Source organism: Penicillium crustosum (assembly GCF_028827405.1).
Source record: "Penicillium crustosum strain IBT 35664 chromosome Unknown utg000001l_segment0_segment0, whole genome shotgun sequence".
NCBI classification, from domain to species: domain Eukaryota; kingdom Fungi; phylum Ascomycota; class Eurotiomycetes; order Eurotiales; family Aspergillaceae; genus Penicillium; species Penicillium crustosum.
Window position 1 is genome coordinate 9,212,842 of NW_026623122.1, and position 23,949 is coordinate 9,236,790.

General features: G+C 48.0%; 11 protein-coding genes across 11 annotated transcripts; 5 read left to right on the forward strand and 6 right to left on the reverse strand.

Annotated features, from left to right (window-relative positions):
* Positions 1–409: 409 nt before the first annotated feature.
* N7487_003436 (uncharacterized protein) lies at positions 410–2,473 on the reverse strand (the record flags this gene model as incomplete). Its single annotated transcript, XM_056871183.1, has 5 exons — positions 410–971; positions 1,037–1,159; positions 1,226–1,478; positions 1,549–2,162; positions 2,253–2,473. 5 exons carry the CDS (start codon positions 2,471–2,473, stop codon positions 410–412), a joined length of 1,773 nt encoding a protein of 590 aa, XP_056735967.1.
* Positions 2,474–2,730: 257 nt separating this feature from the next.
* Positions 2,731–3,003, reverse strand: N7487_003437 (uncharacterized protein; the record flags this gene model as incomplete). The annotated part of the gene is made up of 1 exon (XM_056871184.1): positions 2,731–3,003. One exon carries the CDS (start codon positions 3,001–3,003, stop codon positions 2,731–2,733), a length of 273 nt encoding a protein of 90 aa, XP_056735968.1.
* A 976-nt stretch (positions 3,004–3,979) lies between these two features.
* Positions 3,980–6,258, reverse strand: N7487_003438 (terpene cyclase/mutase family protein; the record flags this gene model as incomplete). The annotated part of the gene is made up of 3 exons (XM_056871185.1): positions 3,980–4,264; positions 4,336–6,051; positions 6,112–6,258. 3 exons carry the CDS (start codon positions 6,256–6,258, stop codon positions 3,980–3,982), a joined length of 2,148 nt encoding a protein of 715 aa, XP_056735969.1.
* Positions 6,259–7,323: 1,065 nt separating this feature from the next.
* Positions 7,324–7,825, forward strand: N7487_003439 (uncharacterized protein; the record flags this gene model as incomplete). The annotated part of the gene is made up of 2 exons (XM_056871186.1): positions 7,324–7,517; positions 7,582–7,825. The coding sequence occupies 2 exons, from the start codon at positions 7,324–7,326 to the stop codon at positions 7,823–7,825; spliced, it is 438 nt and encodes a 145-aa protein (XP_056735970.1).
* Positions 7,826–8,931: 1,106 nt separating this feature from the next.
* Positions 8,932–10,539, forward strand: N7487_003440 (T6SS phospholipase effector Tle1-like catalytic domain-containing protein; the record flags this gene model as incomplete). Its single annotated transcript, XM_056871187.1, has 3 exons — positions 8,932–9,049; positions 9,104–9,118; positions 9,167–10,539. The coding sequence occupies 3 exons, from the start codon at positions 8,932–8,934 to the stop codon at positions 10,537–10,539; spliced, it is 1,506 nt and encodes a 501-aa protein (XP_056735971.1).
* Positions 10,540–11,373: 834 nt separating this feature from the next.
* On the reverse strand, positions 11,374–12,768 carry N7487_003441 (PAN domain-containing protein; the record flags this gene model as incomplete). The annotated part of the gene is made up of 1 exon (XM_056871188.1): positions 11,374–12,768. The coding sequence occupies one exon, from the start codon at positions 12,766–12,768 to the stop codon at positions 11,374–11,376; it is 1,395 nt and encodes a 464-aa protein (XP_056735972.1).
* Positions 12,769–13,604: 836 nt separating this feature from the next.
* On the reverse strand, positions 13,605–15,539 carry N7487_003442 (putative MFS transporter; the record flags this gene model as incomplete). The annotated part of the gene is made up of 9 exons (XM_056871189.1): positions 13,605–13,878; positions 13,937–14,150; positions 14,211–14,315; positions 14,365–14,400; positions 14,458–14,753; positions 14,805–14,829; positions 14,883–15,052; positions 15,104–15,253; positions 15,340–15,539. 9 exons carry the CDS (start codon positions 15,537–15,539, stop codon positions 13,605–13,607), a joined length of 1,470 nt encoding a protein of 489 aa, XP_056735973.1.
* Positions 15,540–16,271: 732 nt separating this feature from the next.
* Positions 16,272–17,708, forward strand: N7487_003443 (putative O-methyltransferase; the record flags this gene model as incomplete). The annotated part of the gene is made up of 5 exons (XM_056871190.1): positions 16,272–16,370; positions 16,420–16,567; positions 16,630–16,644; positions 16,715–16,841; positions 16,919–17,708. 5 exons carry the CDS (start codon positions 16,272–16,274, stop codon positions 17,706–17,708), a joined length of 1,179 nt encoding a protein of 392 aa, XP_056735974.1.
* An 886-nt stretch (positions 17,709–18,594) lies between these two features.
* On the forward strand, positions 18,595–20,326 carry N7487_003444 (uncharacterized protein; the record flags this gene model as incomplete). Its single annotated transcript, XM_056871191.1, has 8 exons — positions 18,595–18,634; positions 18,704–18,729; positions 18,788–18,960; positions 19,016–19,286; positions 19,335–19,443; positions 19,499–19,713; positions 19,768–19,835; positions 19,888–20,326. The coding sequence occupies 8 exons, from the start codon at positions 18,595–18,597 to the stop codon at positions 20,324–20,326; spliced, it is 1,341 nt and encodes a 446-aa protein (XP_056735975.1).
* Positions 20,327–21,822: 1,496 nt separating this feature from the next.
* N7487_003445 (uncharacterized protein) lies at positions 21,823–23,108 on the forward strand (the record flags this gene model as incomplete). Its single annotated transcript, XM_056871192.1, has 3 exons — positions 21,823–22,291; positions 22,368–23,008; positions 23,070–23,108. The coding sequence occupies 3 exons, from the start codon at positions 21,823–21,825 to the stop codon at positions 23,106–23,108; spliced, it is 1,149 nt and encodes a 382-aa protein (XP_056735976.1).
* Positions 23,109–23,220: 112 nt separating this feature from the next.
* On the reverse strand, positions 23,221–23,721 carry N7487_003446 (uncharacterized protein; the record flags this gene model as incomplete). Its single annotated transcript, XM_056871193.1, has 1 exon — positions 23,221–23,721. One exon carries the CDS (start codon positions 23,719–23,721, stop codon positions 23,221–23,223), a length of 501 nt encoding a protein of 166 aa, XP_056735977.1.
* Positions 23,722–23,949: the final 228 nt, after the last annotated feature.

Consider the following 23,949-nt stretch of genomic DNA (forward strand, 5'->3'; position numbering starts at 1 on the left):
TCATGGGGCACGGGGGTCTGTTTGGTCACACAATAGCCACCATCACTCTAAGTCTTATGCTTAGTATCAAATTAGCCCGCGGAAGATTCGTCTCGGTGGCTCATACTCCAACTGTCACACCCTCCGTACAGGGAGAAGACTCTTGTTCGTCCCCGCCTCACAGAGGACTGAATGCTATCAATTTATGTACATATACCCATGCTATAGGATCACTCGAAGTCCGGCGCATCTATACAAGTGTGGTGACTGAAGCCACGCTACAAATGAAACATTTTATTGGGAATATCAAATATCGCAAATCACTCAAATCGTAAAGTAGACATTTTCTATACAGCTCTTGACGTCTTGCCATTCTATCTCTATTCAATGCACCACACACAACCCACATCTCCAATCCCCCAAAACCTCTTTACCACACATTCCCAGACGTCTGCTCCCTCTGCAATTTCTTAACATTTACATTCCTCCAGAACCAGGTACAAAGAATACAAAGCGGCACAAAACAAACACCAACAATCGCCATTTTCCTCTGAACATCAGCATAAGCTCCAACAATAGCATCTCGCTCCCCGGTCCCATCTGCATACGACATCTGCTTCACCAAATCCGCAAAGATACTCGCCGAAAGGTGCTTACTCTCCTGCGGCAGCCTGTTATATAACTCCTTCTCGAGGATATTATTCCACATCCCGCCAGCAATGGCAGATCCCACCGCAGCTCCAATCGATCCGAATAATCCCCAGATCGCTATCACAACCGCGATCTCTTGGTGCGTTACCATCGCCATTATGGCTAATTGTCCGCAAACAGTGAACAGGCAGCTGCCGAGGCCCACGAGAATTTGAATCATCGTTAGCAACCCCACGTGTGTGTCTGGCGCGCGGAATGGGACCAGTAGTGCTGTTCCTAGAAGGAAGATTGGGACACCCGCCATGGCGGTCCATTTGAAGTCACCGGTCCAGCTTATTACTCTGGGAGAGGAAGGGTTGTTAGAATGTGTATAGGAAGCATGTTTGGTGGGGTGGGGCGTGCTTACAGGCCGAAGATAGGGCTGAAGATGAAAGAGGTCAGGGAGAAAGCATTGAGCACGTAGTTTGCGGTTGTGATGTCGAGTCTGTTGACGACTTGTAGGTACGAGCTAAAGTAGCTGTTCCACGTACTGTGTTTTAGGTTTTAGTATATTGCTGGCTTTAATGCTAATGGCTGGAAAGAGACTGGTACTTACAAGCAGGAGATGAACATCACGCCGTACAGCATGGACGATCCGATCATCGTTGGCTCTTTCAGATACTTCCACGGGAGGAACTGTACTGGTGAACAATATCGCTCCCAGATGTAGAATGCGGGGACGCACGCCACACCGAGAACTTCCATGGCGATGATGTATCCGCTCGCCCACCCCTTGGAGCCGTAGGTGGCAATGCTAAATGGGATCAGGATTAGGGAGAATGCGGCTGTGATCAAAATGATTCCAACAACTGGGTCAATCACGCCTTGTCAGTCACAGGTCAAATGCAAAAGAAGCTGTACATAGGGATGGGTACATACCATCAAACTCGATGAGATAGTGAACGATAGATTGCCACCAGACACGTCCAGAACGAATCTTCTCGAGGCTACCGCTCTTTTCGGCCCGACGTTGCATAAACAGCATCACTGCGGCGACGGGAATACAAACTCCAACTTGCATGATAGCGAATGAACCGAATGCCCAATTGAAGTCGAGGTTGGTGTAGAAAAGGTTAGCAATTTCCGGGCCTGCAAAGGTACTTGCGATACCAGGTGTACCGTTCAGGCCGATCATGATCATTCGATTCTTGAGCGAGGTCATGTCCGCCAGCATGATTTCCACAACATAGGTCAGACCGATGTGGCCTACCCAGTATAGAGTGTGTGCTGCGGTGTACATCTCCATACTTGTGCATGTAGCTTTCATGATTAACCCGATCGTGACGAGAAGGAGCATAATTAGGAATCCCTCCACACGGCCCCAGATGTCAATGATCTTGGCTAGTGTGAGCTTCGATGAGCCTCCCAGAATAGTCGAGACGACACTGACGACTGGCAAGAGGCCGTGCTTGTGGAATGAGGATGTGACGTAGGGGTTTAGTGCGCTTTGAACTGAGCCGAGGAGTGCGTCTACAAACGACACGAGGTAGAGCCTGTATTTCAGTGGAAGGTTAGTTCTTTACTTTCTGTTACTCTGGGCGGGGGGGTAGGAGTGGAGTTTGTTGATTGAAGTCCAGACTTACAGAATGAACATGAGAATTAGCGTCTTAGTTGACCATGTTGATGTAATGGCTCGTACTCGCCGCACACCACCCTGGTACTCGCTTGAGTCTCGACCAGACAGGCTTGCCTTGTCGTCAGATGGACTGTCCACGCCCTGATGGACTCCAAACTCCTTCATTTCCTCGACATCACGACTAGTATTGGCCTGTGTGGCCTGATCGGACACGGTTGTCTTTTGCATTATAGCTGAATAGAGACGATTGAGGGGTCCTTGCAACTATGAGGAAAAGTTGTGTTCAAATAACCGGCACCACCGAAGGAAGGCAGTTGATTCAAATTATATGGAGAGAATTCCCATCAATCACATCCTATCAGATCATCTGATAAAAATTCGCATCCTCGTCATCCAATCAGCAAGTAATTTGATTTCTTTAGCGTCGTAGTAAGGTTTCCCCCATGGGCCGTGGACCGGGAGTGGCTCGACCAAAACGGCAATAATCATATCAGATCCCCGGTCTCAATTTCCACCTTGATGTTGATGGACCCTGAATTGAGAGAAGTCCCGTTTACAAGTCGATATGAAGACAGGATTTCTTGTCCTCGCATACCGGAATGTGGCAAGAATATCGAGTGAAATCCCTTCAGACCGATGAGGTAAACGTTGGCCTCGCATCGGAAATTGCGCGAATATCGGAAGTTAATCAAAGTCTTGGTCTTGGCCTTGATCTTGGGGGGAGTGCATTCATCAATAGCAACTCCATACGTGCCCATATCCTACCTTCGCCGCTGGGGATCATGCCGCCTGTCCGTATAGATCAAACTTTACATGTCCCCTGAACAATATGAGATCTCTTCCCACTGTAAATTCAATGCTAGTGTGTCAATTCATTCTCCTCCGACCGCAGCTTGGGTAAAGACGAAGCCAAGACAGACGCCAAGCAGGAGCGATCTGCATTGTTGTCTGGCATTTGGACTTGGCGTTAGTGGATCTTCCAGGAGAGGGCGGTTCATGCGTCGCGATAAAACTTCTGCCGCCATAGCTTTTCGTGAAGTCTGGAACCTTTATAGTAAGAATATTAGGCCAGAAATGGGCGTCTTTCAGTAACGTTAGACGTCCAACCGTGCCTTGATGCATAGGGTCCTGTCATATTTACATGACTCTTCCTTTCTCTTTCTCTTCCTTTCGAACAAACTGATAACCCCAGCTCTCTAAAATAAAAGGGATCTACCTGCAGCTGGGAGCTCGGGTGCTTGATTTTGAGATGATTGACCGCAACGGTATGATTGTATTGTCGTGATTGCCTGCTTATAGCAAAACACAAAAGAATCCTCCATACATTCCATATGCCGAAACAAGAAATGCCTCTCGGGTGTTAAGAAGATAAACTCATGTTTGTATAAATATCACACATCGGACTTCATATTTCTAGATAAGATCCAAGAGGGATTCCATGCTCTCATAGAGCGATGGCATTTAGTAGATCAGTCTAGTTCGCCTCTTGGTCCAAGAAGCTAGCGAGCGGTCTTCATTGAGGTCTAAATCAGTACTAGATGATCCCTAGTCCCAGATTCCATGATCCCAGGCACGTTGCTCCCAAGATATATAGCTCCTGTAAGCCCCCGATCCTCGTAAGGTGCCATGGCCAAGCTGAGAAGTGGTGGCGGTCAGCGTGCCTTGGGCTCGAGCTGGGAGTGATTAATCATTACTGTGTACATGGGACTCTCCTGTATGCACAACTGGGTCAAGCTATTTGAAGTCGGGGTATTTTTTAGCAAACTTACCCAAAGCAAGAGTTGTAAAAATGAACTTGTAGTTCGGGTATGAGATAGCGCAGCTCTTGTTGAAGATACCTTCAATCCCTTCCTGTAGCCATTCCCCATTCGCCTGCTGCCTCGACATGATTAAGCGAATTCCATTAGCAATTGGCTCAGAATTGGGATAGTCGACGCTCAGAAGTGCAATAATCGCGAATGCAGTTTGAACGACCTGAGACCCTGTAGGATGCTCAACATACTTCACCTGTTCGCAGCTCTGTACGGGACTTGCTTGTTATTCTCTGAGCAGGCCAGGGAATGTTTGGTTTTTCTGCTAGTAGTGCTCACCTGGAAACTTTCTGACCATCCACCATCCTCCCGTTGCTTAGAGAGTAAGAACTCGCACCCTTTGCGAACAGAAATACTGTTTGCGTAATTCTCGCCGACAGATCCCAAACACTCCAAACCGAACATAGTCCCGTATGTGAAACATACACCCCAGCTTCCGTACCAGCTCCCATCAGGGCGTTGTGCCTTCTTGATATAGTTCACACCTCGCTGGATGAATGCTTGAATCTCAGTCCGCCGGTAATCAGGCCAATATTTTAAAAACAATGTCAAAGCAGTCAACACAGCACTTGTACACTCTGGATAGTCGTACTCAATCATAATGCGTCCAAAGACCTCTGCTGTGTTTAACATCTCCAAATATTCACCGCCCCTGGTCGGCTCATATGACGCACAGCCTCCCGAGCTATTCTGGTAAGTGAGCAAAGTGTCCACGGCATCAAAGATCCGTTGGTCGTCGAGTAGCTGGGGATATCCATCGGCCTCTTTTTGCAGTAGGATGACCGCTTTCAGTGCCTCTGATATACAATCACTCACCCCGTATCCCTGGTCACGATTGCTAAATGCCCAGGCTCCCTTTCGGAAATGACGATAGCAGACCCCTTGGTTTTTGCAATTTTCGCGAATCTGTTGTCGGTCTAGAAACTCGAGTGCTCGAGTCAGCATAGGCTTCCATTTTACATGTTCTGCTAGCCCAGCTGCAGAGACAGCCTGGATCAGAAACGCTGTATCCCAGCACTGTACACCATTTGTACCATTGACGAACATTCCCTCTTTATTTACCCATAGGAACTCTCCCATGCGTTCTCGATGACGAAGCACGGAATCAGAATCAGGTCCATCGCGAATATAACAAACAAGGAGATTCATAGGTGCGTTGACGGATGCCAAATCGGCGTAATCCGAGTTCGCATCCTCCATATCTATCAACTTGCTGACCCAGTCCTCAGCACGGCTCGCCAGACTTTTCGGTCGTAGGTATGGAGTCCAAATATTTGCGAGGAATAAATTGATTGAGTTGAGCAGCCACGTCTTGGGGTGGTAGTTATCGCTTGGAGCAATGTCATTGCGGTGTGCTGCCCAGTCAATGCTTTCCCATGACTGAACAAACAACTCCCGTCGCAGGGCTCGGATAACGTCCGTCTCCGGGGCCGTCCATCTCTTCGACCAGATCCACGACATTGGCAGGAAGACTTGTCGGATATGCACCCACCATCTCCATGGGGCCAACGGCACCCAGTCTGGCAGAAGCCAGGCCTCTGGGGGAACCGGGTTGACAATCTCCCAATCACACACACCTAGCACGGCTAACCAGAATTTCGACCAGTGTGGCGCATTCAAGGCGCCCCCTAGACGATGTAGCAGACGCCGCGCTTGAATCATAACCGGGTGTTCTGCTTCCATACCGAGCAATCGCAACACTGTGTAGTTCAGGGAGGTGCCGAACACGGTACTGTCGCCTTCAGTGTGCAAACCCCATCCTCCATCGACAGGGTTCGCGCGAGAGACAAGGTATTTTATAATCTCCGTTGCATATACTGGAGGAATATGTGTATCGGTCACCACCCATGCGATCACAACCCCGGGTAACAGAAACATCGGTCCACCATATTCGCAGCCCCAATTTCCTGGCGGCAATTGCTGTTTAGAGAAGAAGGCCAAGCAGTTGGAGACGCTTTCTAATGGAGAAGTGGCAGGAGAAAGATCTGGAAGATCCTTTTATCGCATTAGATTTGAGACAAGCCATGGTTAGGGATCATTGTGCAGGTGACGTACCAGCGGAAGCCCTAAGTAATACTTATCAGCTAGTGTCTGAGGCCATTTGGCAACCGCGTCGTCGTTGCCGAGGTAATGCCACGTATGCTTTCCGTCCTCATCTAGCATGCGCCATCGCTTATAATCCGTCTTTTCCGCTTGACTCATGCTGGCCGGACAGGTGAGCACAACAAATCCACTTGAGACTGAGGCAATTATTCTTTAAACCAGAGGATGGAATTCTAGAGCGGAAAGAAATCGGCCCCTGCCGAAGACGAGACAACAAAAGGGTGAATCGGACGATGTGAGTGGAGCGTGGAAATACTTTGTAGGTCTCAAGGCTATTCTAAGGCCAGCGGTGCAGTAGCTTGGCCCCCAAAAGGCATAAACACAGACATGGAGTATAACTGCCCCCGCCCCCCTTACGGGCGACTAAGTATGCCACCAGTTCATAACTCTCTCATTGGATATTACCTCACCGCTTCATTCATCGCCGGGGGCATAAACAAGACAAGAATTGGGATCAGCCGCTTATATGGCCTATTTATATATTCGTTTTAGATGTCTTTTGAGATGTCTTTTGGGATATCTATTAACCTATCCGTGTCGCCTCCTTGATCGCGATCTTGGACTGCGATACACGCGCGTGCTTTGCTGAACTGGCGTCGATTGCTGTCCCAAACCCGCAGTTGGTCGGGGATCAAGTCTCCGTTGGAGAGATTCTCAGGGATCGTATGGAGCCTTTCCATATCTTCTAGGCATTTATTGGATCCCTATTAGGCCCTAACACCCGGCATGGACCATAGGTATTCCTAACCCCTATAAGTCACCTGACATATTATTATAGCCCCCAAAGTGCCGTCTGACCTGCGGGCCTAACTCTTATTATAGATCATTACACAAGTTACAGCTAATTGAGTCTGCCCACTCGTATTGAAGCTGCATCATGTTATATTTGTCTTGCTCGGCCGCAAGTATTGGCTATGCCTCTCTACAACATAGCCAACCTGGGTCTAGGGACTTGCATATACTTGCTGCATATACTTGTATCAATATGGTTGGGATTCATGTATGCTGCAGTGTTTCAGTCATCCTTGTAAAAAAGAATACTTTAGGCCATCTAGAGGGATAGAAAATAAATCTGGAAAGATATAAATACTATGTTCCCTTATTGTGAATCTTTCGTTTACATCCTATCTCCTAGTATATCAGATATCTTTCTATCAATCCAATATGAAGTTCACTATCGGCTCTCTGCTTCTGGCTGCTAGTGCAGCCCTCGCTGTCCCCATCGTTGAGCGAGATAGCTCTATTCAGATCAGTGACTTCTGGGCTAGAGCTAGTCCGGGCTCCTCCGCTACGATGCATTTCGTCGCAACTGATCCAAACTATCCTAACGATACCCCTACCGACTGCAACCTGATATGGTGAGTCTGATTCATTACACATCCCTGACAATGGCAGACGTTTACTGACAAGATTTAATGTTAGGACATACGGATCTTCGCCCAAGGAAAGTGCCCGGTGCAACAACAGTCAATACTATATCCACTTCCCTGATGGTGCTGTGGACTTCAACCGGTTTACATTGGGACTTGAGAGGATTTCAGGCCCGATTGCTGAGAATGGCCATGTCTTTTTGAGCTCGGGTACACAGTGGTCCTGTGTAGACAACCCGGAAAACAATGTTCAGCTGAGCTGCTCTTATGATGGTGTTCTTAGCATGCCCGTGTGAGGATATGAGGTGTTGACTTGGTATCAAGTCTGTACGGTTTCAGTGGAACTCTTCTGTATTCTACATTGGTGGATGTATATGCAATATATGAGTAACTTTATTTTCGATATCATACCTACATACATGTACCTAGGTACACCTGGGCACCTGGGCAGGTACCCAGGTAATTGTATGTTAATTGTATGTTTCTAGGGCATGCGCTGTGTTCTAGAGACTTTGATTTTTGTATCAGGTGACTCTCCCAGACAGAAAAGGAAGGCATGACCCAACCCTAGAGGGTCCCTTCCCAATTAGGAAGGAGCTCGTCACCTACCCCGGTTTCCCCAGATCCTTAAGCCACTGCCAGGATATAAATACTCTTTTCCTCCCATTTATCTCTTCTTTCTTTCTTCCTCACTCCCACGGCCCTGGCCTGCCTTCATATATTCCTCAGTGACAACTTGCCTCCACGATGACCTGTCTCCATGTCAACTATCTATTGGAGAGATAGTGAAACAAATATTACCATTGACAGTGTCGATAAATCTTTGCGGAAGGTCGTTCCGCTGGGTTCCTTGGGAGTCAACGAATTTGGTGGTGGGGACCAACGAAATGGTGACACTCGGAGTACGGAATATCACTCCTGGTGAGGCTTGGGGCCTCTCAAAGGTGATTCAATTCGGCCCCAGAGAGTTCTCGTCACATACCTCATGCTTGACTGGATTCAGTGAGATTTCGGAATTAAGCCGAGTAGGCGTCCCTCTGCATAACAAAGAAAAGGGGTAAAGTGCTCCTCCAAGTATCTTATACTGCAATATTGTCTAGTTGTAAGTGAGACTGGTCCAGCCACCAACTAAACCTCAAGGGTCGACAAGCAATGACCGTGTAGATCAACTGTACGACACCCGATTCGGTGAACTAGTGTCCACTAACCCCCGCTTGGCGTTTTTACCAACTTGGTGGTTCCTCAATTGATGAAGATCGCCATGATCGTCACCGTACTATGCCGAGGAGTGGGGAAATATAAGGCAGATCAAACACTAAACAATGCCTGGAGCACATATAAATGCGGGTTTCCCCAACCTTACTCAAGAGAGTCCTTCCGGGATCTGGGAACAGACTGCACAATGTCAGCTCGACAAATTGTGTTGTGCTTCGATGGCACAGGAAATACCTTCCGTACGGACGGCACAGACACCAACGTCTTAAAAATCTGCCGCATGTTAGAAAAATCCGACGAGCAACGTAAGATTTACCTCCTATCTTGAGACTGAAATAAACCTTCTAACCGCAAGCCAGTATGTTACTACCAACGTATGAGCGTATTCACCAGATAACCACAAATATACTGACCCCAAGCAGCGGGAATTGGCACTGACATAACCCCGGGCTCCTTGGCCAGCACAACGATTCAAAAGAAGGGCAGACTGGACAATAGCAAAGCGCTAAATCTCGCACTAGGTCGGTCATTCGATCGGCACGTTTTGGGTGGGTATCGCTTCCTCATGCGCCACTATCAAGCCGGCACCAAAGTATACATTTTCGGCTTCTCCCGTGGCGCGTACACGGCGCGGTTCTTGAACGAGATGCTGGATTATGTCGGGCTTCTTGGCCCAGATAATGAAGAAGTGGTTCCTTTTATCTGGGATGCGTTTGTGTCATGGAAACTTATCCGGACGGATAACGACAGAGAAGAGAAGCGAAAGGCCTTTCGAGTCATGAAAGAGAGTCGGGAGATATTATCCCGGCCTATGGCTCGTGTGCACTTCTTGGGCATGTTTGATGCGGTCAATAGTATTGCAGACTTTGAGGTGAATGTTGACGGGAGAACCTCGAGCAAGGTAGTTCGACATGCAGTTAGCATTGATGAACGGCGTATCAAGTTCCGGCCGGTCTTGCTGAGGTCGCATCAAGATGAATGGGTTCGTGGAACGCCCTCAGGTGAAAAGAAGCCCGAGAAGGGGACCTCGACCAATGACTCTGAACACACATCTGGACCTCCCGTTCTTCCAGAAATCCCAAATATCACCGTACCAAGCAAGAAACGAGAGATAGAAGCAGATGACGACGATGAAGACACGCAGGATATCGAAGAAATGTGGTTTCCCGGCGGACATGCAGACATTGGCGGAGGATGGAATCTCGGATCTAATGAGGCATGGCCATTAACGCACGCGCCTCTCGTGTGGATGGTACAAGAGGCGCGGCGCGCGGGACTGCGACTCGACCCAGGAAAGCTGAAACAGCACGAGTGCATTGAGGAAGTTGATGATGACTTTGATCCGAAAAACGCTTCAAACTCGAAGAGGAACGCCTCAAGCTCGGAATTATCGATAACCCACAAAGTGTACTTTGAGGCACTTCAACTGGCCGGCACCAGAGGGCATATCCATGATCTCCTTGCGTATGGTAACGGTCTTCCGCTGACTTCCGTCCTCTCGTGGCGTTTGATGGAGTATCTTCCTCTGCGACGGATGGAATTGCAGGCTGATGGAGCGTTAAAGGCTGTGCGGTGGCCGCCGCCGCGTGGACGGGCCCGCGATATCCCAGTGAATGCTCAAATTCATGTCTCTGCTATCCATCGTATGAAGTCGGACCCTTCTTACCGTCCTAATAATTTGATTTTTGGTTCGACGGAGCGGAAGGGGGACGCAGGCGGTGCTGCTGGAATCGGGAATTGGGTAGTCCACTCGCATGAAGGTGATCCGGTGCGAGAGAGGTATGTTCGTCATTAGGGATGGTACTGCTGTATGGTGCTTGCAAGTTTCAGGGACCGGATGAATTCAAAGACGTGTTGAATGTACCATTCTCAGATCACAGCTCAAACTATGAGATGAGGACCAGGGAGATGACCTCCCTCGGTTAGTTGCGCGTCCGTATGGAATTGTTAGCAAATGGCTGTTTCTTGGGGCGTCTACCTTGTCTATATTGTAGATTATTATTCCAAGTCAATATGATTTCTTTTAAACTGCCCAGATTCGTCTATATCGCTTAGGATGGTAACACAGCTCAGGCTACGTACGGGCGACTAAGTATGCCACTGGTTCATAGCAAACTAACTATATAGTTGAAGATAACGCTGCTTTAAAAAAGAGATATAATCTGATCTTTATGGGAGTTAAGATTAATAGTTGGCCGTGCTATTATAAAGTTGATTAGTTATATAGTCAAAGGTTATATGTAGAAAAGTCTAGGAAAGTCTCTTATTTATATAGAGTATACTTTTTACCGCCCTCGTATATTTCTCAAAAGCATTTAAAAAGCACTTAGAAAGATTTTAGGTCGCTTTGATATGATTGAAACATTGGTATCACTAGAAATGATCAGTAGATGTAATAGGGATAAAAAAGGTCCAGCGACCAGAAATGAGTCTTCGTCCACCCAGCAGACGATGCCAACACGGCGCCGTTGCAAAACGCCTCACTAATGACTCCTTTGAAAACATGGAATTACCTTGTCCTCAGATATGAGAATGGATGCAAGATCGAGTAAAAGGGACAAAGGAGCAGAAAGTTGATATATGTACAAAAATAGTCCAAGGAGAACGAAAACGGCTGAAGAGCAAAAGATCAATCGAGGATATACTGCACCTCATTGCATGAAGACTGGAATGCCTTGAGAAGCTTGTTCACACGATTTGTAATCCAACCAGACTGCGTGCCATTGGTAGCAACGCCCGCAAAAGTAGTAGAAGCATGTTTACAAACGCCCTCGATGTGATTAAACGAATACTGCAAGCAGTCATCATTGCGCGCGCAGACCTCCGCACAAACATCCAGCGTAGGAATCGTGCCAGCCGCAAAATCAATCTTGATCCCAGAGAGGTTATCCCAATCGTCGCGCGCCGAGAATGTCCCGTTGTAAACAAGTTTCTGGTAAACGTCCGCATGCAGCATGAGCGCGTTCTTCCCACTAGCAAAGAATGTCCGGTCAAACTCCCACATCTCCTCGATATCTGCCGGCCCCATGTGGTGGTACGAGATAACAGGGTAACACCACGGCTGTCGCCCGTATCCCTCGGAGAAATGATCGATTTCCCATGGCCGTGATGTCATCATCATCGGCCAGGCCCAGGTCAGATCAACGTGTATTTCGTGCAGCGCGCGCGCCAGCGCGCAATCGCCTGCCCACTCGTGTGCGGTCATAGCTTCGAGATCTTCCTTTGCCCCGATCTGGTACTCGTGCAGACGGTTCATCGTCCAGCTTGAGAGGACGATGCCCGCACCGCCGTAGCCGAAGAGTGTTTCGCCGATTTGCATCGGGCTGCCCAGGTAATATTGTCGATCTGGATCGAGATGTGCCAGCCAGCCGATCAGGTTCGGCCACACCATGTAGGTGTCGGCTTCGAGGAAGACATACCATTTGGCGTCAGGCATGACTTCTAGTGCTTCGTCGATCATTGGGAGGAACTTCCATTTGTCGAGCTTCCAGCCTGGGTTGTTGACCTTGCCAAGTGGGCCGTTTGTGTCATCGCCCCATTCTTCGTCTGTTAGGCCTTCGCGTCCGACTTCTTGTAGACGGCGGTAGATTTGAAATTCGGGCTCGTTTTTCATTGTGGTCTCACTGATGTTGCGGAGGACGTCATATGTGCGGACACCGTCAATGGTTTCTTCATAGTCGGAAAAGATGGCGAAGTGTGGGACGCATTCCAGCGTGGTGCGGAGGTGGATGGGGACTTTTTCGAGGGATTCGGTCGCGCCGGTTTTGATTACAACCATGACATCGTCAAGTGCGTGTAGTAAGTGGCCACATTTGTCCTCCAATATCTCCTCTTTGGAAGGAGGTGGAGGACTTGTCTGCTTCTCCTCCCCTACCACAATTATTTCTCCTCCGGCTTGAGGGATTTGTTCTGAGTTGTTCACGATTGTTGGGTTGGATTCAGGTAGTCGAATGAGATAGTATACGAAACAAAATGTAAGGATCGGAAAGATGACGAAGAGCCATCGTCGCGGGGAACTAGACATAGTCGGATTGGGCGCTTGGGGACAATCTAAAAATCAAACAGTATCCGATGCCATTCAGCTAACGAAAGTAAGGAGGGTAATAAAAAGCTGAAAAGACTGAAAGGATTGAAAAGATGAATTCAAATGCTCGATAGCACGCAAGAAAGGAAAAAAAGGGTCAATGATCGCTGTCCCTGAGCCAAACCAGTTCGACCCTGCCTCCGCTGCCTCCGTTAACAGTGGATAATCCACAGGCCAGCAGAAATGATTCGGTCGAACCTCAGAACGGGGTAAACGGGGGAGCTTTGATAGGCCAAGCGACAGGTTCATTGGGGACTGATCAACAACCACGCGGCACATGAGCCAACTAAGCTGTGGCGTCTTTCAGACCGCTGCCCCACGGGAAGCGTCATCGCTTGCGGGACTTTGCATGGCAGGGTAATGATCGACTGTGTACTCCCGTCGAGTTTTGGTTAGTGGGGGAAGATTCAGGGGGTGAGGATCAGGGGTGTGTCAGGTCTCAAGTTTGAGATTGATGTCAATTAATATGTAGGTACTCTGGTTAGAGTAGAGCAATCAGCCATGGCGTTAAATAAATTAAGCATGAAACAAGGATACCTACCACAGACACGGACGTGTTCGGATCGGCAACGGGGTTGGGGCTTGATTGGGGCCTGGAGGTTAAGGCATGAATCACGTGTGTTTCAGTTGAGCACAGACCAAATTTGGCACAAACCAGGGTCCGGTTGCTCAACGGTCAACTCATACACCCATATTGTCGCATTGTGTCTAGTCAACATACAAAATAACAAATTCTATTCATTCATCGCACATTTTACAGCTATATACAGCTCGATTCAAGCTTCGGCCTCAGCTTCAGCTTCAGGTTCAGCCTCAATTCTCAACCGTCTTTTCCGCTCCCACAAGAATACGGGAGTGATAGTCAAAACAACAGCCACACACAGAATAGCAGCCTGAATACCAAAGACCAGTCCAATCCCATTGCGCTGAATCCACGCAGGCTGGAAGTATCCCACCGCGAACCCGCCGCAGGTGCGCCACATATTCAGAATGGCCGAGACACAGGTCGCCTGCTCTGGGTACTTTTCCAATGCGTAGGCCGAGATAGTACTGTGCAAACGATGTTAGAGATATTACCAATACTCAACAGAGCGAGGCTGAAACTTACACAATCGTGGCTACCATACCGATGTTCACCATGATCCACCCAATGGCTATCCCAATCCAATGCTTGCCGAAGTGCATGGTGAGTCCGTAGGTGAGGAGACCGCTTGCCATGCTAGCTGTCGGGAACCAGGCGCCGTGGAGGCGGAGATCCGTTCTCCAGGTTGAACTATGGCGCTTGAATATCCAGCCGTTGAAGAAGTGGCCAGCTGCCCAGCCTGGGAGGATGATGAGAATCTCGAGAGATGGGGGCGGGAGGGGGCGGGGGGAGTTCATACCACATAAAGCTCCAATCACACCGGCGAATCGCATCGATGATGCTTCGATCGTGTTAAACAAGTATGGAGGGCTGTGCAGGAAGGTATCGATGGTGGTTGTGATTCCTGGACTGTCAGCGGGCGAAAGAACGGTGTGAGGGTGATGGCTACTTACCAATTGGCCAGGTAAATGTTACCAAAACAGTCAGACCTGTTGACAGAATTCTGGTCAGTGAATGCTATCGCAAGCTATGTCGGCCATACCCACCAATCATGAACAGCGGGAACTTGAACACATAAACCACGACTGTTCGGCTCCAATATATCAATGTCGATCCCTTGGGGAGCATGGTATTTCCAAGGCCAAAATAAGATGCGAGGCGTGACTGCTTGGTCGTTCTTCCAGGCTCATGGTATGTTTCATAACCGAAAAGGATCACCATGGCCGTGGACACACCATAGATGGCTGTCAGGACTCCGAAGGACGTGCGCCAGTCCGACCCGGCGCTGATATATCCTGCTATCGCGGGACCGAGGAATGGTCCGACGAGGAAGGTGGTGCCCCTGTTTTCAGTCAGTGCTACTCTAGTTAGAGTCGAGTGGCGAGTCTCCTACCAAATATTTATCATCCGCGGCCATTCTGTTGTCTAATCAGCTTCAAGTACCCGCGACAATCCCAGAAAAAGAACTTACCAGCCGAGGTATACATGTCATGAATGATCGGAAGTCCGATTACCTGAGGCACTGTCCCAAACAGACCCTGCAGAGAGCGGAATATCGTGAAGGTAGACCAATCATTGGAGAGAGTAGCACCCAACACCATGAACATGGTAATCACCTGAGGCCACAGCCAGATCGGCAAACTGCAGCTGTCAGTGTGATAGCCAACGCAGGCGAAAAGAGAACCAACTCACCGACCATATGCTTCAATGAGCGGGACAGCAAAAACGCCCCCAAACCCCTGTAACAAAATCCCATAATTCATACTTGTCGCTGAATGAGCGACGCTAACGTCCCAATCCATGGCCTGTTCCGTAACTAGCGTTCCACCCCAAACCATAGCCCTGCAAGACATTCAGTCAGAAAAATCATGTATACATACACATCTCGGCTGGTAGGTGCGATGCGCTTGGAAATCGGCCACACATACCCATCTGCTAACAACGAGCTCGTCATCAGCGACACAAAGAGCATCGTCTTCCGAGCCGAGGACCAGTTCCTCGGGTTCAAGGGATCTCTGGCCTCGACATCTGAATTGGAATAGCCTCCCTTCAGTTCCTGTGTTTCAAGCGACGACGACGCACTGGCAGCCATCTCGTGCGTCGAGTAGACCGGGGAGGGTTTCTCCATGGTAGATATGTTCACCCTTCTTCGTTATATTCTGTGTAGTGTAATAGGCGACTCCAAAACAGTAGATTTGAGTTAGGTAAGGAGGTCAATGAAGATCTTTTTCTTTTATCGTGTGATGGGGCACTGCAGGTTTTATGCATGGCCGGTTTTTTTCGATCACACATGGGGATACTCGCGTGGCTTTTGTCTCCCAGGGAGATTCTAGAAAGTAGTTTTTAGGAATTAGGAGAGATCAGATGTCCATAACTCCCGATTTGGATCTGTTGAAAACTCTCCGGAATCTATAGTGGATGTATCACAAAGGTAGATCGGAGCTAGTAGATCCTTTTGCCTTCAGATAATTCGCTATTGAGCACTTTTATTTACTGATTTATTCCTTTTTCTTTTTTTCCCTCCTTTTTAGCGTATTGCCGCGGCATTGCATTGCCGTTTCTTTGTCTCAATGTGATATGATATCCCTTGCACATACCTAACCCGGTCATGTTGGACCAATAACCTTCCACAAAGCACAATCACCCCATGCTGATAATGGATCAAGGATTATGGATGGTATTGTAATCTACTAGTATTCCCGGCATGGATTATCTACATCGTATTCTCATATTAGGGCCGGAATCCGTGCGGGCCATCGAATGTTGTACATGTACGGAGTAGATATTTAGAGAGTATAATGCAGAGTATACTTCCCTGTCATCTTCATATTCAAAAATCTTCTAATAATTCCAATCCCCAATGTCTTTTCTAACTCGCCTAGCCAGTTTACTGGGTCTGTCCTCCCCGGCCCCCGCCGTTGCACCCCCCGGCGCCGCCCTGGCAGCAACCGTCACAGTAGTGAGTACGACGAACTCATCATACAGGGTTCCATCTAATCCAGTCATAGCCTGCATCGTTAGGATTTGTCCCGGTCGCTATTCACTTTGATCTCTTCAATATCCTCGTGGGCCATGGTGGACCCGCGACAGCCGACGAGATATCGGCTATCTGCAATGCACGTATCCAAGCCCGAGGGGAAAGTGAGCCTGAGCTGAGTATGTCCTTGATTTTGAATGGCTGGTGGCTATTATGGCTGTTATACTAACAATGAATATAGGTACCAGATTAGCCTGTAAGGACACCCATATATACCTAAGAAGTGGTACTCCGTACACCAATACTAAATAAACCCCTTTCCGCAGCGGACACACTCTACATCATGGCTGGGCTCGGCCTCGTCGAACGCGTGGCCGAGGACTGCTTCACAGCAAATGCCATCACAAGCCACATGGTTGCCATGCCGTCTGCCCAGCATGGCGCACTGCACTTGTCAGTTTCCCCCTACATGCCCGGTTTCTATTCCAGAAACTACATAATCTTCTAAACATGCACTAACCCCCACCCAGCACCACGGAAGGTCTAATGGCCGGCGCATTCTTGATGAAAAAGCTCCAGGACACCCGCTTTGCATACCCCTTTGCTGAGGCAGACGGCCCCTTGCAATATGCCTATCGGCTAATGGGTCAATCTGAGTTGGCGAAGCAGCATACATACTCGATTATGGAGACCCAGGGTCGCATGGATAGTTTCAACCATTTCATGGTGGGCAAATTCCTGAAGTTCGGAACTTTCCCCGAGCGCGTCAAGTCGATGGGCTATGATTTAAATGGCGCGTTGGCGGGTGGCACTGCCACTAACACCAGTACTGGCTCGGCTACTATGGTCGATATCGGCGGCGGTCGTGGCGAACTACTCCTTGAGGTCCAGGCGGCGTACCCGCATCTCGGGGCCAAGGATCTAATTGTGCAGGAGTTCAATGCCGAAATTGATAGCGTGCCTGGTGTGAGGCTTATGAAGTGGAATTACAAGGAGGAGGCTGAGCAGCCTATTCGTGGGGCCTGTGTTTACGCGTTGCAACATATCTTGCATAATTTGCCTGATTTGGATGCTGTGGCGTTGCTACAGAAGATTTCGCGTGCTATGGCACCTGGTTCGCGGGTTTTGATTATTGAATATGCCAAGAATTTGACTTATACTTCGCTTCATGCGAGTATGATTGCGTTGTATGGGGGCCGAGAGAGGAGTTCGGTGGAGTGGAGGCAGATGGCGGGATTGTGTGGGCTGGAGGTGACTTTTGAGGTTTATGTTAAGGCTGGAGAGTCATTGGTGGAGATGAGGAGGATAGTTCAGGGCTGATAGAATACTTAAATTTAATAAGTGTTGTTAATGTGATGCATCATTTCTCACCCCTCTGATGTATACAGATCACATCCCTTCACTCGCTTCGTTTACCCGACGTTTATAGTTTTTATCTCTCGAACCCATATGCAGATCATTGCAGATCCGATCTAAGACTGTATCGAACCCATCAATTCCACATGGATACGTACAAAGTACAGAGTACTCGATGTGTTTTCTCTTTTTCATTCCTCGTCACATCCCTTACTGCAGATCGCATGGCCACTTGCATGGTTTCTACCCCCCTTTCCACCAAGAATGTCGCCTGTGCTCAATCCACATGGTTTTGAAATGCGAACCTGTCAATTGCCACGATCTTTTGATCGCATTTTCTAACCCCTCAGATTGGCCACGCGAGTTCAACTCCTGTCAGAACTTGACATACATGACCCGTATCCAGGGTTTAATGCTCCATATCATTCAACGCACCCACAGCTCGCTTCGCTTGACCCGATTGCTTTTCCTACGTAAAGCCCACCGGTCTAAATTACATCCCTTGTTTCCTCTTGATTCACTCTTATTATACGCGCCTCTCTACCCGATAGACGAGGGTCTAAACAGGTTTCTGACCTGTAAATCGGTTCGTGCGAGAGACTTTGGCGTGATCTTCCTTCTTGACAACCTTCAAAGGCAACTTGGAAACTTTTCTCTGCTAGTTCTTGATCCTGGATTGGATTTGGGTTCTATTTCTTTTTGCTTCTGATCCATCTGATCGACCCCGCGCATCCCTCTCATCTCGTATCCATGCCAATGAGTATTTGAATTGGCTCCCCGCGCTATAATTGAGAAATTAGGGAATACTTGGCTGCTCGACATATCTTAGTCCTTGTGTTTCATCTTCATCATGGATATTCCGAAACCTGGTGAGGGCGATGTTAACATCGGTATGTTTACCCCATGGCAAAGGCCAAGCAAATGGACCTAGAACATAGTGGATTGACATGTTTGAACAGGAACTAGCACATTTCAGGCTTGTTGGGTATGCTATCCTCAGCTCTAGGTTACCTTTGCATATGCGCATACTAATCCTCAGGCAGGTCCTCACAGCCATTGTCGGCGTGGCACTGTTGTTCCGTTATGCCATCAAGGTCTGGGTTCGCTGGGCTTTACCGCAGGTTACTGCACCCGGCCGAATCTGGGGCACAGAGGACTTGTTCTTCCTTGTGGCTTGGGGTTTTGATCTTACCCATATGATATTTATTCAAATGAGGTGAGATTGACTTTTGTCTTGTGGTTACTCCATGCCAGATACTAAATCTACATAGTGCCAACTGGGGCCTTGGCAGGCATTTCTTCTACTTGACTAATGAAGAGCGCCTGAATGCTATGAAATGGGACTTCCTTTCACAGCCGCTCGCCGTCACCTCGGCGATGGTCTCGCGCGCAGGGATGATGTGGTTTCTTTTGACTTGCTTTGCGGCGAGCGACAAAAAGATTCGCCTGTCCATTATTGTCTGTTCTGTTGTTCAGGTTGTTGTCAATATGGTTACAATCGTTCAAATTATTGTCCAGTGCGGGCCGAACCCATATCAGACGGTTAGTATCCCCCATCTTATTGCTTGACTTATTCTAATTTCGTCGCAGACTGACCGAGTCCAATACTTCCACTATATGTGGACACCACTCCCCGAAGATGGCTCCGTCAAGTGCCAATCACCTACTGTCCAGACAACTGTTGGCTTTGTGCAAGGAGGTATGTGAAATGATCATACTTCAGCTCAAAGCGAAGCTAATTACAATTCCTACAGGGTTCAACACCGCCATAGACTTCTTCCTTGCCGTGCTCGCTGCCGTCGAACTCTGGCAATTCTTCCTGCGAACCCTTCACCGTAATCCAAACACCTCATTCTGGTCCCAATTCTGCAAAATCAGTGGCACCGTGCGATCCCGCCGGATCTGGCAAACCATAACTCTCAGCGGACCACTGCTCCTCTCCGGTTGTGCTTCTATTGTAAAAACCTATGTGGGTAAACTATTATTTCCCAGCTTATACAACAACGCTAATATCATGTACCAGAAACTCAAATCCCTCGGTGATAGACAGGACTTCACATATAACATTGTGACCTTCGTTCTCTGGGTGAAGTAAGCACAACCACCATCTTCCGGTCCTAATAGCATTAACTAACAAATCCAGAATCGAAAACTACAGCATCCTGCTCGCCTCATGCGCCCCGGTAGCCCGTCTCTTCCTCCGCTCATTCGTCGACCACAGACGCGAAGGCCGCAGTCACGGCTATTGGTCTCGCTCCCGATCAACTGACCACAATGAGCCTGACACGGAGCTGAAACGCCGCGCCCAGGTCCAGGACCAGTGGCTGGATTCGGCTACGGTGACTAATATGACCAATGCTGATGCATATATTAAGGATGAGGAGGATCAGTGGAATGGGCATAAGCATAAGCGCTCGAGTAGTCGGATCTCAAAGGCGGAGATTCCCGAGCATCTTGATGATGGTCGTGTAACTGTTAAAACGGATATTGTTGTTCACGTTGATGATAGGAGGTCGATTTCTTCAGGTGGCACGAGGTTGTTACCTGATGGGGGCGAATCTCATTCTGCGGGGTTTCATTGATTTGCGATATATAGATCTCTAGTATATAATAAAGTCTTTAATAACATTGTCTCTTTTCCTTGCCACCCTATATTCGTGTGGAAGGCAGATAGTGGGAGATGGGGAAGGCCACGGTGCCAGTGGCAGATAACAAGGGTCTGCGATCTGATTGCACCGGGCGAGAAAATATATGGAATGTATGACCTTTTCATACAGGCATCTGAAAATTGGGAAGTCTATATTGATATGGGTTATGATATTATGAACAGATCTATACAATATTATAATGTAGGGCAACCCCTGCTCTGGGTTGGTCCATTGGCAGAAATTACTTAGTTATGCATTTTCTATAGTAAATGTAGCAATTTCTAGCGTTAGGGGAGCAAATATGTGATAGATTTTATCCCTATGCAGTAATAAGAAGATATATAATAATATTAGAAAATGAGTTAAATATGGAGTATCTGCTTCGTGCGTTCTATATATATAGCGCGGACCACCTATAAATGATGCCCAATGAGCAACCAATCTGTGCATACGATAATAGTCTTCAATCAAACTAGGTTATATATTGGCTTAAATTGACAGAAAAGAGGGGTGGTAGAGTATATAAAAATAATGATATCAACATACATGAATTTGGAAAGAGAATATACTGATCACATAGTGTACTTGTGTTGTACTATATCAAGTTTTGGGTCATAATGTCATTTTTGGCCTGTCCATTCATCAATTGGCACAAGTGGTCGAGCAGTTTCCTGGTCTAGCGGTTATGATTTTCCGTTAACAAATGCGATTAGCATATGTTCCGGAAAGGTTCTGGGTTCGATTCCCAGGGAAACTATTTTTTTTGTGTTTTTGCTCTTTTTTCTCTTTTTTCTGGGATGTAAATGATAGTGGAGCCCTTCAATCCTTTTTTCGCCTTGTCTGACATCAAACAGTTTCCTGGTCTAGCGGTTATGATTTTCCGTTAACAAGCGCGATTAGCGTATGTTCCGGAAAGGTTCTGGGTTCGATTCCCAGGGAAACTATTTTTTGTATCTTTGCTATATAAACGTTAGCTGAGGTACATCTTTTTTTTTTCGATTTGTATCGCCCACAAAATACTTTTTTTTCTTTTATCACTTAATAGATAATTAATCCCACCACAACTAGTGTCTAAGCTGCTGGTATTAATATATAATATTTAAAATTATATTTATAAATTAAAAAGGAAAAAGTTGCTAGCTAGTATGGTAGTAAAAAGAAGGCATAAAAATGAGCAATAGAAGTTACAAACCGTACTCCGTCCACAGCATTATAGAAGATGTTGCCTACTTTGCCCATGAGTCCAACCCTGAAGACAGGTGGGTCCTCACTAGTTAGTTAGTATGTATAACAGTGCATCTCAAGTCTGTAACATTGGAAAGCTTGTTTCGGCCTTTAAAGATTCCAAATATGGATATTACCGATGACATAGAAATCACGTGCATCTATCCAAATCCCCACTGCGTCGTCAATAGCTTCACACTCCAACAATGCCGCCCAACAAACCCGTCTTCCCTTACCGACGGAGCTCCAATGCCTCGGAAGATGACTTCTTCGATATCCCCGACGAACCATGTCTATCCATAGTCAAGCGCCAGTTACGACGTGTCCGAACATGGGCCGCAGTCGCCCTTATCGTCCTATTTATCCTGTGGCAACGCCGTGAACGTCCCCCACCGCTGCCCTTACCCCATATCCACTACGACGAAGTTGACTGGTCGCGCTTTGCCTATACCCAGTATGCAACCAACGAGGTCTACATGTGCAACTGCCTGATGGTCTTCGAGGCTCTGCACAGACTCGGCAGCAAGGCGGATCGCGTGCTGTTTTACCCGGAGGAGTGGGACCTCGTTGTCGAGGATGAGTATGATCGCGTCAGCCAGTTGCTACTTGAAGCTAAACACAAGTACAACGTGGTGCTGATTCCGATTAAGATCGAGGGAGTTCAGGATCCAGCAGGTAAGTTGGACTGCCGTTGTTAGAATCGCCCTAGCCTCTTGAACACACCTACTTACATGTCAACCCCATTTCATAGTCTCCGGTTCTAGGGCTTCGTGGGATACTAGCACCGCCAAGCTCATGGCCTTCGGCGAGCACGAATACGACCGCGTTATCCATCTCGACTCGGACGTTCTCCTCCTACAGACAATGGACGAGCTCTTTTTCCTCCCACCTACCACTGCCGCCATGCCACGTGCCTACTGGCTTCTCCCGGACAAAATGCTCTCGTCACTGCTGGTCGTCATTGAGCCCTCTCTCCGCGAATACCTTGCTTTGACCGAGGTTACTACACTCGCTCAGAACGGTCAAGTCGATCTGAACCTGACGGACCACCGGTATGATATGGAACTGTTGAACAGGCGGTACGGGGACTCGGCGATGGTCCTCCCGCATCGACAATATGGTCTGTTGAGCGGCGAGTTCCGGACGAAGGATCATCGGAATTTCCTGGGGAATGATGATGAGGTGTGGGATCCTGATCATGTCCTGGCGCAGGCTAAGTTTGTGCACTTTTCGGATTGGCCGTTGCCGAAGCCGTGGATTATGTGGCCACAGGAAATGTTGGCAGAAGAGCAGCCGAAGTGTGATAATTATCCCGGCACGCCGCAGGAGAGTGGGTGTCGGGACCGGGAGATTTGGAAGATGCTATATGATAAATATCGGAGGCAACGAAAGGTATGTTAGTTTCTAGTTTCTGGGAATGAGGATGAATTGGCTGGTTGCTAACTGTTGGTAGGATATCTGCAAGCTGCTCAGTTATCCGGCGCCGGTTTGAGCGGGACCAGGGCCGTGATTCAATTGTATAGATATGTAGCATATAGGTAGATTATGGCGTTTGGGATATTAACTCCGTAAAGAGAAGTCATGAATCAACGACAAGTCTGGTATCAAAAATCAAAAATTGACTGGATATCTCCAAAAGTAGTATACAAAACACCCAAACACCACAAATGCAACTCCATCCCCATGAAGTGATCAAGCATATCCCATCCCCCTCCTCCACCAATTCCACACCCCCTCTTCGCCATAATGCCCCCAAACTCCTTAACACTCTCCACCTCATCCAATCCCAATGGGAGATCCAACTCTTTCCCACCTTTCTTCTCCCCGTTCCCGTTTCCAGTCCTCTGTTTTCCACATTCACACTCCTCCTCCACAACCCCGGGCCTTGTAACCAACTGGAAGTCCTTATATCGCAGTCGACGGACAACGTCCACCCAGCTCTCCACCGGCTCCTTCCCGCCCTCCACGTACATGATCCCCGGACATCCGCCGGAGCGCAGGAGTACGGCGCATTGATGTGTGTCTGCAGCACGCTTGAGGGCGGCTACTTTTTTGCGGGAGGTTATGTGGTGGGTGCGGATTAGAGCGTTGTAGAGTGTTTGCATTTTGGGCGGAACAGGAGAGAGAAGGAAGTTGAGGCTCCAAGGTTGGAGCTTGGAGCTTGGGGGCGCTAGACTGGATTAGGAAGTAGGATGGGAACCTTGAATATGGTTTTGGGGATGAGGTTTGATACGTACCTAGGTATATGCCTATATTAACATTGGTATTAGTTGTTATTTAACAATATTTTAATTTGAGCGATCTTTTATTTGATTACAATCACTAGTATACAT